Source organism: Spermophilus citellus (assembly GCF_964194105.1).
Source record: "Spermophilus citellus genome assembly, chromosome: 7".
NCBI classification, from domain to species: domain Eukaryota; kingdom Metazoa; phylum Chordata; class Mammalia; order Rodentia; family Sciuridae; genus Spermophilus; species Spermophilus citellus.
Window position 1 is genome coordinate 64,852,335 of NC_138188.1, and position 17,814 is coordinate 64,870,148.

Below are 17,814 nucleotides of genomic sequence, written 5' to 3' on the forward strand. Positions count from 1 at the left end.
TCAAAATGATGACAGATTCTCAGTGAAGGGCGTCTGACGGTATAAGTGCTACCTGTGGTACGCCATGTTTAACCTCTCCCATCTAGGCTAATAAATTCTAACATCCTACTATGGCAATTGGTACTCCTTTTCATCTTTTTGTTCCCTCAAATGAAACTAACTAATCCTACAGCCCTATTCCACCTGCATTAACCTGGTCTACCTGAACATGGTAAAATAATTTATCACTTTTGCCAATATCCATAGCACGTCACCACACAATTCCACTTTTTTGACTTAAAAGTCTTCATATTTTTATGTGTCACCTTACACCAGGGCAGTCCTTTCCTCCTACTCCAAAGAAACTGAAGGTAAAATAATTTCTTTTCCTCTTCTCAACACTACTTTGAGGATGGTGATTGGGGGATCAGTGCGTGGAAGTGCTTAGCTGGACAATATATAGAAATTAACACTTTACAATCACACTTCCCAACTGTATCTTATACTCTCCATGAGATTCATGGAAGATTTGTGGAGCACAGACTGAAGCCAACTGGAGATCCATGTCTCCATCCATCAGTTAAAGTACTTGATTAAGAAATCAACCTTCCTATGAACATTCTAGAGTCAAATTCACCAAGTCACATTATGCATGTCTGGGCCACTAACCCCTTTGTAACCTTCCTGACAAACTGGTGTTCAGAGGTCCATACTGGAGCTCTGTAATTTGAATTACAACAGTTCATGACTTCATCCAATGCTTTCATTATTTTTTAACCTCGTTTGTTTAGAGGCAAACTCAACTACTCTTCAACCTTTATGTTGCTGACAATATCCCTATCATCTTCAAAGGAGAATTCCCATGCTCTGGAAAGTAAATGGAAATTCTCTCATTAAAATCATATTCACATCTGGTTTTCTCAAGATTGATGGCTTCCCTAAGTTTAAAAAAAAAAAAAAAAGCTGGAATTTCGTAGTAAATGTTCCAATTCAGTGTACTACTAAAGACACATTGTTCTCAATGGAAGCCCCCACATGAAGAGAGATCTTAGGATATAGCCAAGTTTGTATCAGTAAAGAATTATGGCATATGGCAGTTTGGTGGCAACTTAGTCCATTCTGTAAATCTTGAAAGACATTAACACACAGTTTTAATGATCAAGAGAACCAATGGGAGAAGATGACATGCTCAGTGTAGCAGGGGCTACCTAGTACTGGCCTAGTACTGTAGCAGGCTTCTAGCCACACTCAGGCAAAAGCTCAACTCTGGGCTACTGTTCCGTTCAGCCATAAATCCTCAAATGTATAATTCAAGTCCCCCCCTTCTAATATCCTGTTAGAGAGTTTGCCCTCAGTTTCCAACACACATTTTGGGATTTCTTTGTGAGAAAAAAAATACAAATTCTTGTACTCCTCATGTTCAAAACGTTTCAAGGTAATGGAAAACAGCAAAGTTATAAGTCATAATGGGTCTTGTAGAGCTCAGATCTATGAATTCCCAAATTTGTGACCAGAAAGTCTCAGGGCCCACTGACTCAGCAGGTATTACAAATTTTCAAAACATTAAGAATAAACAACATTGTACAATGAGATTAGGAGATGCATTGCCACTTATCTGAGATACTTCCACATACTTCATTATAATATGTTTAGTTGTGACATTATTGTCAGTGATTCAGAGCCATTTTCATTTAAAAGGCCACTGATAGAGCAGGGCCCAAAGGGGAAGGAAGCAAACTCACAAGATGGCCAAGGTTGGGATTCCACATTGAATAAGGTCAGTGCATGCTTTCTTCACTTAAGATTAAACACTGTTGCCTCAGGAAGACACTTACCATCAGGAGGCATTTGTTCTTAGGGATTCAGAAAGGTGCCGCAATGGCCCTTCCTGGAGTAGAACTAAGGTGGAACAAAAGCATCTGAATTTTCCTGGTTCTACAGAGCAGATGGCACCTCTCTCTGCCAGAGAAAACCAGCCCTTCTTCTCTCTGAATGAAGCCTCAGGAAGCAGAGTTTGCAAGACGCAGGAGTGGTAAGGGTGAAGAGGAGTAGTAAAGAAGTAAAAGAGGAGGTAACCCTTCAAAGGAAGCTGCTGGAAGAATATGTCAAGAATGTTCAAGAGAATGGGGGGCTGAGCGGTCACTTGATGGAAATTTAAATGTTGAACTCTTACCTTGCTCAACCCCACTCCATGTGCTTCAAAAAATATTGATGAACTAGTCACAAAGGTGAAACCCTGCATGCTCATTCTCTGTGCTATTTAGGAACACTTCTTAAAAGCTTTCAGCGGAAGATCCATTTAAACATGTGCCGGTGTTCTGAGTATGTTGGGTCTAGGGAAGGCCACTTCCCAATGGTATTCAGAAAGGAGACAATATTTAATTCTTTGATGTGGTGGTTCTGACAACCCAGGGACTGGGTTCTCCAAGGACTGGGTTCCCCAGACCTTTCTTTACAAGGATACAAGGACTATTCCCAATTTTGGAAGGAGGATGGTAAGGGTGAGGATTCAAACCAGTTTGCTGTAACAAAGCTAGTTAATGGTAGAAAGTTTGAACAAAGGAACCATTTGTCTTTAGCCTTCTATCTTATACTACTAAAGAAAAATTTTTTAAGTAAATCCCCTTACATCCATGTTAGATTTGAGGGGTTCGAATGGTAACTTTGAATGTTTCATAGGTACACGATGCAGTATGGAGACTTTACTTGTAATACCCCCCAAAACAGAATGAAATTCATATCTCCATCTGTTCAAAGATGACAGGAATAAAGTCTGCTCTCTACCCAACTTACTTTCCTCTCAAAGCAAAGCTTTAATCCCAAGCTAATTTTCTCTGCTCAAATATAAAATCCAAAGTGGTATGCACATATCAAAGGTGCATAATTATGTAAAACACAATTATACACTAATTTTACATACGGGAAATTGTTGAACATATGTCTATTTTCTACTTAACTAGAAAGTAAAAGTGCAAAGACCAAAACTCTCCCAAACTATGACAATGTAGAGCATGTTCATTAAGAACAAAAGGAAGTTAAGAAGAAGCATAAGAGATTGAATTGGAAACTCAGAAAGTAGGCCTAGAAGAGACCTTAGTGAGACAACCGAGGAGAGTCGAAGGACTTTTCCAAGGTCCCAAGTCTGACTTGGGACAAGAATTCCAGGTTCCTGGCACCCAGCCCAGCGTTCATTCCACTCTGTCACACAGCCTCCCTGAAACACAAGCCGCTAGACATATGGCAAGGAAGCCATGCCACATGAATGGCTAGATTGTTGAGGAAGGGGGCTGGGGGCGGGGGTGGAGTGAAGGCCTGAAGGATAATATGGTTTTACAGAAATCTATTTGCAAGTAGATACTGTGGTTACCAAGGTGGCTGCCCCAAAGAAAGGACCACTGACTGATAGCAAGTACAAAGGCACGAACAGTCTCCTCACGAAGGGTGTTACCACAGTGCTTTGTGTATACCACAGATACACTCCAAGTAGAGACCAAGAATAAATGCAAGGAAAATCCCCCACCCCCACCCCCCCACCATGCACAAGGGCCCCTCTATTCTTGAGGCCTTTCTGGTTCACACATCCCTCACCTGGTGAAATGTTAGAACTTGTGCTTCCATTTCTGTGGGATCCTTTTGATTTTTCCACATCCAACTAGCACATTTCAGAGCTCTCGAGCCTTCCTATTTTTTTGGCAAATTAATGTGCTGTGTGCACTGATGACATATTTGGAAGTTAATGAAAGCAGATGAAAATCGCTTAGATTAAAATTTCCCCATTTCTTCACTACGCTGTATGCCACCTACTGTTCAGCCACGAAATACCGCCGCAGCTCATGCATCAATAAAACTTCAGATTAATATTCTCTGAGGTAGAAAGACTCTTATTAGCCATTTTCCCCCCTATCCTGTCCTTTGCTTCCAACTGTGTTTAGCTTTTGGAGCCTTCTGACAAATGGCCATTATTCTCTGGGCCAGTAAAAAATTTCCAAATTTGAGGGGAAATGTAGTTGGTCAAAAGCCCAAGGGAATAGGCTTGTTGAATTAAATGATAAATATATGCATTTAAGGTCATTAGAGACTTTATCTCCTGTGAAGGCTATATTTGTCAGATTGATATAATTTCTCTCAACTGAGTACTTAACTCCATCGGCCAACATTATTACGATTATTCCTTCCCCTTTAAGTGGGAGACTCTGGCTAAGAACACGTGTGTTCTCTCTAGTGCTGCTTCGTGAGCGATCAAGGCACACCTTTGTTTCATTTAGTATGCAATTTTCACCTCTGACCCAAGAAATGAGTCCTGGGCTTCCTGAACTTTATTGCCTGTTAATAGACTGCTGGCTCTCTTTTCACCAGTAATAGAAATGGTGGAGAGGCATTTCATTTAAGAGGCTGGCAGGCTGCAGCCTGAAAGACAATGTCAGAATTAAAAGTCAGCCTGGCTGAGAAACAGTATAAAGATCCCAGTGACATGAAAGAGGAAGTTTCCCATAGTCCATCCCGGATCGAACACCCGATGGATAAATAAGAATGGCTTGCCGACTCTAATGATTTTCCCACGGAACAATGGCAGACACCCGGACGGTGCTAAGTGATTGATCTAGTAATTCATCTTCAACTTGCACCTATCTACATATTTTGCTTCTCCTCATTAAACTGGAGACATCAGTGACAAACTTATGAAGTGGTAGTCTTTGGCTTCATAAAATACACACAGATGCTCATCAGAGGCTCTTTCCTGCCTGCTTCTTAGGGACACGTGTTTATAATTTTGTCTGTATTTCTTTTGCTGTGGTTTACTCGTAAGTACATCTGTTCAATTAAAATGGAAACGTGTGACATGGCCTGTACTCAGCAACTTTCGAGCTTGTTAATGAAATGTTCTAAGGTTCCTGCCTTAGCTCTTTATTTGCAAAAGGATTTCATGACACAGAGTTCCAATGATTGAAAAGTACAAATAAAAATACCCTTTAAAACCCATACAAAGAAGTCGACTGTTTTGTTAATAGTTAAGAAAGGACATTATTACTGCATAAGGACATTATTTTACATGAAAAGGCATTATTAAAAATGATTTACTGCTTCATGTTTGCAAACTTACAGGAAAAGTCTGATAATATATTAAACTTGTTTATTACGACTTCATATAATTTTGAATAATACTACTTTTTCCTTTGACAAGTGCAATAAACTCTAGTGGTATAGACATAGGTTGATTATCACGAGTCAACTGTGTTGCTTAAAGAAACATGCCCAAACAATCAGGTTTTGACGGCTGCATCTCCAGTTATTTACACTCGCCATCATGGTAATAACTCACCATTTCTATATTAATAAGGCAGTGAAATTTATTATGATGGTATTGAAAAGTTATTAAGTACTGCATCCCAAGTGACAAAGTACCACAGCACTGTCACTATCCAAAAGCAGTCGCCCATTCATCACCTGCCTTTCCAGATGGTCCTGCATCTTTATCGCTCCCAGGTTGGTGACATCACCTGTTCACCCACTCAAAATTGATGATGAAAGCAAACAGATCTATCTTACTTACATTTACCAAATCAATTTAATTTTTACAGGCCGTGGCTTAGTGACATATTGACTGTTTTCCTTAATGGCATCTACCGTATTTAATGCAAGGATGTCATCTTTGATTCCTGGCTCGCATAATATGTCATTTCATAATAAATTTTTCTAACATATTTACTTAATGGAAAGAATTATGATTGCTTGTCAGTTCTCTTATTAAACACAATGATAATTCTTTTTATTTTTGAGGATCATCCATTGGGCTATTTTTATCCTTCCTTGTTTTTGAAGGGGTGGGGGGGCAATGGCTTGGAGGTAAAGTAAGCTCTAAGTAAATGCTGAATGTATGACAGAACATTCTCAATCCTGGAGCTCGAGGTAAGGGCTTCATCTCGCTTATTTGTTACAACTATGGGAGAATTAGAGTCTCAAGAGATACTATACTTAAAATAATATTTCAGCAACAGCCAAAGATGAATGCACAAAATACCACCATAAAAGGATAACAGCTGGAAAACTGATCTTAATGGTTTCATATGAGGTTTAATCTTTTCTTCTCAGGATTATTGAAGTCAATTGTCTTTAGCTAGTGCCTCTAGATCAAAAGCATGCAAAAATAAGTACCTGCATTGTAAAAGGTTAAGACACAGGTAGAAAACTATCCTATTGACTCTCAGATATTTACATGTGATACCCCTTTGCCATAGGTATAATATACAGGTCCCATCTGTTGCCCTTCAAGACAAATGCTTTTCTAACGTATGTCACCATGGCACTGTGAGACATTTGTATTACTTAAGGGGAATAACAACTAGATTTACTCTGGATATGAGACAAAATAGTATCAAGCTTTTTTGTTTTCCAACTTGAAATCTATGCTATTTGGGTGTTTTCTATATTCAGAGGGGTGCAGGACTCAGTGGGAAAAATTACTGAATGGCCTCCCTGCCCACCCTCAGCCCTCATCTATGAAAGTAAATATACATAAAAGTAAAACGAACAAAAGATAAAGCCCAAATGTAACTCTAAAGAGAAAAACTGGGGAAAGGTTTATGAGAGAATAAAACTGAATAGCATGTATTATCTGTTTCTTTAGATATCATCATCTGGCCAAGATAACCATAGTACATGTGCTTAGTGAGGTCCAGGAGGGAAAAGACAGAAAAAGGATAACTGGCCTTAGCCCCACAGGGACTTAGACTGGTGGCAGTTGCTCTCCTTCTCCAGATATCTGGTTCATTCAAAGAGTATTACTGTAGCTAACCTCCTCTGAGCCTTTGTGAAGGCTACCCACAGTCTAGAATGATCTCCTGGTTACCTTGCCCTTTACTGAACTGGTTCAGTCCTAGGATTAGTAAGATGACAGGAAGATGGACGACATCCATCCAGGATTACTTCCCATCTGTGGTCCTACTGTTTAGTCTCGATCGAGTGACCAGAAATTTCTGTGTCAACAGCAGCAATCTAAGATGGTTTACGTTCCTTGGGAAACAAAGTCCAAGATTTTCCAGATCCCAATAATTGTAATGATACCAGCTCAAATAAGGAAAAAAAAAAAAAAAACCTACAAACAAACCAAACAAACATGAGGGCAAAGCCCAGTGACTTGTTCCTACCTGCAGTCTAGGTTTACATAAGGAGACTCTTCATGCTATTTGAGACGACTTTATCCTAACTCATTGGCTAGGCAGAGTCTTTCCCCTGGGTGTGAGGTTTCCAGGAAAAAAAAAAAAAAAAAAAGCTGGGGTGGAGGGGATTCAGGCTGGTAGTGTTGCGAGACTAACAAGAATCGCCTTTTTTTTTTTTTCCAGGGCAGCTGGCCTCTGTGCCAGGTTAGAGATTCTATGCTGGCATCACACACCTGCTGAATTCCTACCGCAAGAATTTAAACAATGAAAAGAGAAAAAACAAACCATGCACACCTGTGGCTGCCAACCAGTTGAGGTTTCAGTGTCATGCCATGCACACCTGGGAAGCCTAGGAAGTCAGCTGCAGTGTCACAAGGGAATACCACTTGTTGGGAGGAGGCAGAAGGTGCCCACGTCCCATGGGTCTGCAAACGCCATACCTATGCATAAGCAAAATCCAAGTGTGGTTGTTGCAGGAATAAGAGGTGTCAAAGCAGGGGTACCTGCCACCATCTTCCTCTGCACATCTGACCCAAGGAGGAAGTCATCTTTCTGGAATCCACCACTGGGTCCTTGTTTCTGTGCTAATCCCAGATACCAGGTAACCAGAAAATGGGAAAAGATCATATTGGATAAATTCATCTACACAATATAAAAATACAAAGATAGAAAGGCAGATTCCTGGATTAGGGGGAGAGTGATGAGAATTCTGAGAGAAGAAAGTCTTTGAAAGCAGTACCTGCTGATTGTAGAGATGCTAAAAGAGTAAGAGAATGAATGATGGAAATATCTAGGGAGAAGAGAGTTAAGTTTTTCAGGGCATTACAAATGGAATCGCTTCTGATGGTTTTGAAAAAGATGTGATTTGTTTTATTTGGGGGTGGAGAATAGAGGTTATTGGGCCTGTTAAAAACATCTTTATTTTGTAGAACTGCCAAGGTAGAACCAACCATAAGGCACCTAGATTTCATACAGGTATCAGATACAGTACTGATAGGTCTGGTAGATTTTCAGATGATCAATTTTAAAAGGTAACAAGCCACACATATTTTGAGAGGGATGGGAGTGTATAAGGGTAGGCAAAGTGGGTTCTTCACACATTGATTCTTCAGTAGATGACACCTACACCTGAATTCCTAGGATTAGATTAAGAGGTACAAATTATTTTCTGTCTTTGGCAGCATTTGACTGATAGAATAAAAGCCTGGTCTGAAAGCTGCTGTGATAAATGCTTAATAGCATAATAGGGTCTATAGGTGAGTAGCAGATATTGGGAGTAGGTAGCCTTATCAACAATAACAGAATAGACTTCTAATCGTTTTTGAACCTGCTTGTCTTGTTCCTGGGTGTGATTTTTCTAAGATACATCTGAGCTCTTAATGCCTTACAAAGTAAAATTCAAAATCTATTGACAATATTTTAAATAATATTTCAAAAACTCAAGTAACTTGTAAGCTTTTCAGGTATATATTTATTATTAGATTGCATTTCTATTTCTTAAATATCCATTGAAGACATTCTTTAGGATCATTGAGTCTTTCTTCTCTGTTGAAATCAACTCATTCAAAATTAAAATTAAGGTCTTCACTTCTGATTTCTCTTGCTCTAAGGATTTACAACTTGTTGCATGTACTTGCATTCTCATTAATAAAGTAAATTTGCTCTAGAATCAATGTCAAACCAGTTAACATTCACATTTTGCCCAAGCAGATATACAGGAATATAGGCAGGAAATAATACTACTCAAAGATATCTAGTGTAACTGACATAAAAACAGAAACACAGACCAACAGAAGAGAATAGAAAGCAGGGAAAGAACCCCAAATATATGGACTTAACTAACTTCAGCAACAGTGCCTACAACAGATAATGGGGAAAGGTCAGTCTCTTCCATAAATGGTACTGAGAAAACTGGATATCTAGAAGAAGAAGAAGAAGAGAAGGAGGAGGAGGAGGAGGAGGAGGAGGAGGAGGAGGAAGAAATTGAATAGTTATCTTACACTTCAAAAAAAAAAATCAAAATGGACAAAAGACTTAAACATGAGACCTGAAACTGTAAATCTACAAGAAGAGGCAAAAGTCTCCCATGATATGGGTCTTGGTGAAGATTTTTTGGATGAGACACCAAAAGCAGAAATAAACAAGGGGACTACATTAAACTAACGAGCTTCTGCACTGCAAAGGAAACAACCAAACAAAATGTAGGAAAAAAGAAAAAGAAATCTTTGAAATGGGAGAAAATATTTGCAAATCATGTACCTAATAAGGGTTAACACTCAACTCAATAGGGGGGAAAAGTGGACAAAAGAACTGAATAGACATTTTTTCCAAAGAAGACAAATAATGGCAAAAAAATATATAAAAAGGGGCTCAACATCACCAAGCATCACAGAAATTTAAATCAAAAACTACATGAGATATCACCTCAAACCTGTTAGGATGGTTATTATCAAAAGGTCAAAAGATAATAAGTGTTAGGATAAACAGAAAAGGGAATACTTATACATGTTATACATTAGTACAGCCATTATGGAAAAAATATGGAGATGCCTCAAAATTAAAAATAGAACTACCATATAAACCAGCAGTCCCTCTCCTGGGTAGGAAACAAAATAACCATCCAGAAGAAATATCTTCACTGTCATCTTCACTGAAGCACTCACTGTTCACAATAGCCAAGATATAGAGTCATCCTAAGTGTCTTTGGAGGTGAATGAATAAAAAAATGTGGTATACAAATATGCAATGGAACACTATCCAGCCTTAAAAAAGAAGGAACTGGGCCTTTTGCAACAACATGGATAAACATGGAGAACATTATACTAAATGAAATAAGCCAAGCACAGAAACGATACTGCAGGATCTCACTTGTACATGGAATCTAGAAACCACAAATTCATAGAAACAGAGAGTAAAATTGTGGTTACACCATGAACTGGGAGGTGGGAAACAGGGAGATCTTGGTCAAAGAGTACAAACTTTCCCTTATAAGATGAATAAATTCTGGAGACTTAATACACAACATTCTGTCTCTGGTTAATAATATATTGTATACTTAAAATTTGCTAAGAAAATAGATCGTAAGTATTTTCATCATACACAAAAGAAGGTAACTACATGAGGTGATTGTGGTAATCACTTCACTATACACACACACACACACATCAAAATATGCTGTGCACCTTGACTATATACAATTTTTACTTTCCAATTATATCTCAATAAAACTAGAAAAATAAAAAGGTACTGATATATGTCTCTAAAATCCCAATTTATCCAATTTTTTTTCATCGTCAATCATATATTATTTCATTGTCAGTTCCCTGACTCTGCCACAGTCTGTTACGCATTTTGAAAGTTCAATAGTGTTGTTAGTGGTCTTAATGGATATTCATGCTTCAGTTTTTTTAATAAAGATTCCATGTTTCAATACCTAAAACATCACTGCAGAACCCAAAATCAAACTTACAAATGCAAGAACTATTTATTGTAAAATGATATAGGAGGCACACCTTCATTGTAATTCTGCACGTCAGGATTACATTGCTAGAACATAGTGTATTTTCAAAGCACTGCATCAAAATTATTTAATGAATTTCTGACTCCAGTATAATCTCTCTCTACTATTCCTTCCCATCTATTTAACAGAACAGAAGAAAAATTTACTTTCCACTCATGTCATTATTTTTCTATGTATGAATATATGTATGTTTGAGGACAGAAAAAGAAAAGCTAAGTTCATACCTGATCAAACTAGTTTGGAGCAATTCTTAGTGAGATGAACACAATAGAGGATTTGGCACACAGTAGGCATATCATCCACTGAGATACATACACTTACAGGGTTTTGTGATGGCCAAAGAGATAGGCAAAAATGGGCTAAATGACAATATGTCAAAGAAGCAAAACTTGACACTATTTTTCCAATGACCTATCTCAGACTATCAAAAACATACCACCCAAATTGTTTTTTGGATTAAAAACAAATTTATAAATCTCTCCTAAATCCTTGTTTCCCTTATTAAATAGGAAACAGTCAGTGCTTCCTTTTCAAATAAACCAGAGTCACATAATTCGACCATCCCAGAGATAACTGAACTTCCAGGAAACAAGAGGCAGAGAGGGAAGAGGAAGAGTTTGCAAAAACCAATCAGTAAAATATAATAATTGGCCTTTGCCTGTTCTAATGACCCTATGCTAGATCTGTATTTTAGCCAAGTTGCTGTACTTGTTTTGAACATTTATTGTGGGTTTCTACCAGCTCTCTGCTACATTCAACACCCAATGTTCAATTCTATCCTCACAACAAACTTAATTGAGTAGGCATGAATATTATCCACATGTTACATAAAAATGAACTGAGGGGCAAAGAATTAAGTAACTTTTTGCAAATCACTCAACTAGCACACAGAGCCTGCAGGAGGATCCAAGGCTGGAGAGTCTCCCTCCAAGACTCTGATTCCCTCTGTTCTGCTCTGCCCTATGGTTCCCATGTGATCACACAGGTCATCTTTAGAAGGCCACAGAAGAAAGCCTCATCTTGAAACAATGAAACTTTAAAAAAAATCCATTCCATCGGAACCTCAAAGAAAGTGTTCTATTCCTCACTATTTTCAGGTTCTAGAGACAATCATGTACACTCCAAGTTGTTGAAGGTGACCATCACTATCAAACTCTAATATTATTTTAAAAGTTCCTTTTTCTTAAACCAATACTGGTTTGAAATAAAATCATAAAGTGCCACTTCTTTTTTTTTAAGAGAGAGAGAGAGAGAGAGAGAGAGATTTAATATTTATTTTTTAGTTCTCGGTGGACACAACATCTTTGTTTGTATGTGGTGCTGAGGATTGAACCCAGGCCGCACACATGCCAGGCGAGCGTGCTACCACTTGAGCCACATCCCCAGCCCAATAAAGTGCCACTTCTCATATATAGCTTATTTTACTTGACCATATTTTGTGTATCTAAATGTTATTTTCAAAAACATCTTGTTTCTTTAACATACAAACTTAAGGAATATTCCAACTTACCCTATTTGGAAAATAGATTCAACTTTTAAAAAATTTATTTAAATAATGTTTTAGAAGTGTGGCCTCTGTTTCTAATGTTATCTTTGATCTTTCTCTTTTAAACTCTTTTAACGGACTACCATATTTCTTAACTTTAATTATCTAACAACTAATGATGTGAGGCAATTGTTATTTATGGATCAATCAAATAAAAAAGCAGGAACCAATGCGTTCCAAGCAATTTCCTCAGAATCACAGTTAGTGGCAGAAGTGGATCTTGAACACTCCTCTCTAAATTCCAGATTCCATAGTTCTCCGTGGAGCTCCTTCTGCTCCTACTCCTTGCCTCCTCTTTCAAAGTCAGATAATCTTATATTCATTCTTTATTTCATATGTCCATTCATTCATTCATTCACTCACTTTCTTCAATAAACAATTACTTGTTGACTGTTCGTTTTATGGACTGAATATTCTTGTCCGCCCCAAATCTATATGATAAAGCTCCAACCCCCAAAGTGACTGCATTCAGAGATAGAACTAGATAAGGTTAAATTTAAAGGTGGGGGCCTCAATCCAATAGGACCAATGTCCTTACACGCAGAGATACCAGATTGTGCTCTGTGTGCCTGTATGTGTATGTGTATGTGTGCTCGCGAACATCTGTCTATCTGCCTCCTCGTACTTACACCTAGGAAAGGTCATAGGAGGACATGGCAAAGGGACAAAGCAGTGGCTGTCTCCAAGTCAGAAAGAGAGCCCTAACTAAAAAACAAATCAGCCAGGATGTCGATCATGGACTTCTAGCCTCCAGAAATATAAGAAAATACATTTTTGTTGTTTAATTCCCCCGGTCTATGGTATTTTGTTATGGTAGCCTGAGCAGATTAATATAGTCTACTTATTTTTCTAAAATGTATTGAGCATTGGGTAGCACCACAAAAATTTGATCAAAGACAAGAAATTGCACTAGAAAAATGTAGCCTTGCAAACCCTCTAGGAAATCTTTCCCTATTAGGGGATCTAGATACTACATGATATTTTAAGTTCTTTGGTAAATGGATTCACCTTTCCAAGTAGGACAAAATTGTGATTAGAAAAGTCATGGATGGTGACAGAGAAGAAGTGAACTTGAAGAATGAATAGAAGTTTTCTAAGGATGGGCAGGACAAGGGATCTGCAGGCAGGAAGAACTGTGTTTACAGAATGGGGGCTTGATAGAATATGAGAACTATAAATTAGACATTGTTGGTGTGGGACAAAGTTGAGTCAAGATCACACATTCTCTTGTCTTGAACAACTAGATACATGTTGTCCAATTTGTAAAAACAGAAAATGCACAAGAAGAAGAGCTGTGTAGAGACTAAAAAGCCAGGACAGGACAGGCAATAGCAATCATTTGTCCAGTGATGGCAGGCTGAGTTTCTGTAGGGGAAATGTTTAGTGAGGAATCTGATGCACAGTAGGTCCTCAATAATTGTTCACTGAACTGGATTTTCTCTATTTTTGAAGGTGCCTAAGAGGGTTTTTTTCTCCTTTAATTCACCATTTTAAAGAAATGAAATAGTATCAAAAATAAAGGTCTTATTAGTTTAAATCACAATTCTCTGTCTACCCACAGAGGATGGTAAGTCAGCTGTTAATGATGGGCAGATGTGACATGAGGACAATCACAAATGGGAATGCAGGAGCAGGTGAGATACTCTGTGAAAGTGCCTTTGCTGACCATGATTGGATTTTGTAGTAATAAGGGAGACATCAAAAAAGACCAAATAGAGACAAACGCCACTGTCCCTGCCTTGGTATCATGCACCAAAATCACAAAAAGCTCTCTGGTCACCTCCACAGCAGACAAGTCAGAATCAATAAATGGGATGGATTCAAACTAAAAGTTTCTTCTCGGCAAAAGAAACCATCTGTGAAGTGAATAGAGAGCCTACATCTTGGGAGCATATCTTTATCCCTCACACATCAGAGCACTAATCTCTAGGGTATATAAAGAACTCAAAAAGCTAAGCACCAAAAAAACAACCCAATCAATAAATGGGCCAAGGACCTGAACAGACACTTCTCAGAAGAGGACATATAATCAATCAATAAATATATGAAAAAAATGTTCATTATCTCTAGCAATTAGAGAAATACAAATCAAAACTACTCTAAGATACCATCTCCAGTAAGAATGGCAGCTATTATGAAGACAAACAGTAAGTGTTGGTGAGGATGCAGGAAAAAAGGCACACTCATACATTGCTGGTAGGACTGCATTGGTGTAGCCAATATGGAAAGCAGTATGGAGATTCCTTGGAAAACTGGGAATGGAGCCACCATTTGACCCAGCTATGCCTCTCCTCAGTCTATACCCAAAGGATTTAAAAACAGCATACTACAGGAACAGAGCCACATCAATGTTTATAGCAGCAAAATTCACAATAGCTAAACTGTGGAACCAACCTAGATGCCCTTCAGTAGATGAATGGATAAAAAAATGTGGCATATATACACAGTGGATTACTACTCAGCCATAAAAGAGAATAAAATCATGGCATTTGCAGGTAAATGGATGGAGTTGGAGAAGATAATGCTAAGTGAAGTTAGCCGGTCCTAAAAACACAAATGCCAAATGTTTTCTCTGATATAAGGTGACTGACTCAGTGGGATAGGGAGGGGGAGCATGGGAGGAATAGATGAACTCTAGATAGGGCAGAGGGGTGGGAGGGAAAGGACTGGGGCAAGGGTTTAGCAAAGATGGTGGAATGTGATAGACATCATTATCCAAAGTACATGTGTGAAGACACGAATTGGTGTGAACATACTTTATATATAAACAGAGATATGAAAAATCATGCTCTATATGTGTAATAAGAATTGTAATGCATTCTGCTATCATTTATTTTTTTTAAAAAACCAATTTAAAAATGTGAGGGTAACCAGTAAAAAGGGGAAGAACACTACCAAGTTGCATCAGCTGAATATGTGAAAGAGAGTGATGGAATGCACAATCTTTGGCCAAAACGTCACAAACTATTTTACAAAGGCATCTTGAATTCAAGGTAATAAAAACAACTCAGTTTTGACATAATGAAAGAAATCCTTTTACATTTCTCAAGGTAAATATTTATGTGTGTATATGTTGAAGACATTTTACTCCAAGGAGGAAAAAAAATAATTATTTTTAAATTTCCTCTAAATGCAGAATTTTCCCCAGGTTCATCCCCCAATCCATAGGTATTACGTTTAAAGAGGCACAGTCCTGCATTTACCAACCCTGTAATTGCAAAATGATTCCATTATTAAGCCTTGGTTTATACCAAGCCGTCTGGATAATCTTGACCAGGGCTTCACTTGTTGTTTAACTCTGGAGATTTTGTAATAAAAGTTTAATGGGTTACTTATTATTAGAATGTTTATAGCCATTATTTTAAGGTGAGCAATAATGACGTAAAGTTCATACGCATTTGGTTTAAAACGCATTCAACTCACATATCAGTTAAGCTACAGTGGTTTTTAAAAAAATCTCTTATCAATACACGTGGCTGAAGGTAGTGTAGCTAAACCACAACTTAGCTGGGGCTGCAGTTGTGGCCGAAAGCAAGATTAAGGAAGCATTTCTCACTTGCAATCATATTAAATCCTGATATTAACTTTGGGCATCTCAGAATTTGGATGAGAATTGTTTTAATTATGACATTTTGAACAGATTTCACAAGAGTACACATATAAAGCAAGAGGAGAAAAAGTTGGAATTAAGTCCTCCAGGCACTGCATATTTATTTCTATTTAAAAGCTAACCAGATATTCTATTAATGATCATAAATATTAAGAGAACATATCAAAATAAATCTAGTTTATCTGATTTCTGTCTACCTGAATTACTATGAAACCAAAGGTCAATCACATCTCCAAAAACACCTTTTTACCCATGCAGAAATTGTCTACAAGTTTTAGCTGTAGACAAGATTTTCCAGAAATGATGATGCTGGGGATTTAAACACTAAGGTTTTCAAATTACAAAAATAAATAGGAAGTATGTGTGTATCAATATAAATATAGAAACACACATGTAAACAGTTTCCTTTTACTTTCATGTATATAAAAATATGACTATACACACAAAAAATGCATAGATCTGTTCAAAAAATTATAAGTGCAAGAGAATAACAACCTCTCCTTATTGAAATAAAATTCATTTAGGTGTTTTGTAATCAGGCCGTAACTTCTAATTCTTAGCTATTGCCTGATGGGTTCTATGAGAAGTACTGCTGAAACCAGCAACGGATTTTCAGAACCATGTCATGCTTGAATTATTCGTTCAATAGATTTGAATATAAAGAACCATCACAGATTTCAGCATTGAGTACATGATACCCATTCTAGAAGCATGCAGAATCAAAGCACAGTTATCAAAAAGAAATGAAGTATATTAGGACACAGAGCAACATGAAAATGCAGGATGGAAGAGAACCAAGTTTGACACATAGCCACAAAACAGAGAAAATGATCAATCCTCCTCTTACAAAGAGATAAAATACAATAAACACGACATAGGATTATGAGGTTTGCTAATGCCATGTGCTCTTTAAGATAGCCACATCTGGCATTTCAAAATGTTAACTATAAAAACATATTCTATTTTATTGGTTTATTTCAGTTCCAAAAAAAATAATAATAAATGGGAAACCTGTGCTTGTGTACAAATATAAATATATAAACACACAAACATTTTGCCCAATTTATTCGGTGGGGTTCCCTTTTATTCTGCTATACCTTTAAGTAACACATTGTTTCTCTCAAAAAGTGAGCTTGTAAAGGAGTTTATTCTTATTCTATATTCAATATGAAAACATATTGCAACAAATGGAACTTGCTTACTTCGAGGACACTTAAATAATTTATCTTTTTTTTCTTTCTACATATCTGAATATGTAGATATGCATAGACTCAGAATAGGTTCTTACCTCCCATCCACAACTGGGGTCTTTCAGGTTTGACCTCTGTTCTCCCACATAAGGCCCAAACTTTTCACCCACTTCAATCTTCCTTTTGGTCCATATTCCTAGTCCCGCTCCAGGCATATTTGACTCTCGCAGTTCAAACTCAGCAGGAATGGGGATGTCATCAGGGATGTAGATGGGGGCCTTGTAAGGAGAGCCCTCCTTTGGGGTGAACGCGTCGCTGGATGTGGCTGGAGAGCATGGCTCTTGAATGTTGAGGGAGGGAGTGCCGGCTACTCTGTCTGCATCTGGCATTTCTTCCAAAGGTATTTCAGGGTAATTGCCATATACACACTCATTACCTGTGAATAAATAAGAACTTATGAATTCCTACTGATACAGAGAGACACAATTCCTCCAGGGTAGACACCTTATTAGGTTGTTCTTCTGCAAAGGCTAAAGAGGGAAGACCATTCCCCAAATATGCCTTCCTTATAAATCTCTATTGTTCACAGGTGGCAGAGGCAATAGGGATTATGGTCTCTGTGGTTTATCTGTAGTGAATCCACAGATCAGATGAACTAATCCTTAACTGTCAATACTCACAGGGGCCAGCTCCTTCCATTACACACCTGGGAAATAATCAGCAGCTTAATTTTCAGACTGAATAAAGTAGACATGAGAAGTAAACGTGTTTACTCCAAAATCATCCCAGGTTGGGAGCTGACCAGAACATAG

General features: G+C 37.8%; 1 protein-coding gene across 17 annotated transcripts in view; it reads right to left on the reverse strand.

Moving 5' to 3' along the window:
• MECOM (MDS1 and EVI1 complex locus) overlaps nucleotides 1-17,814 on the reverse strand; it is a 562,082-nt gene that overhangs the window by 273,522 nt on the left and 270,746 nt on the right. For all 17 annotated transcript variants that reach the window (XM_081301375.1, XM_081301357.1, XM_081301361.1 and 14 more), the window contains one exon: nucleotides 17,101-17,438. In XM_081301375.1, coding sequence (XP_081157501.1) covers nucleotides 17,101-17,438 — 338 coding nt within the window. The remainder of the gene's footprint in view (nucleotides 1-17,100; nucleotides 17,439-17,814) is intronic.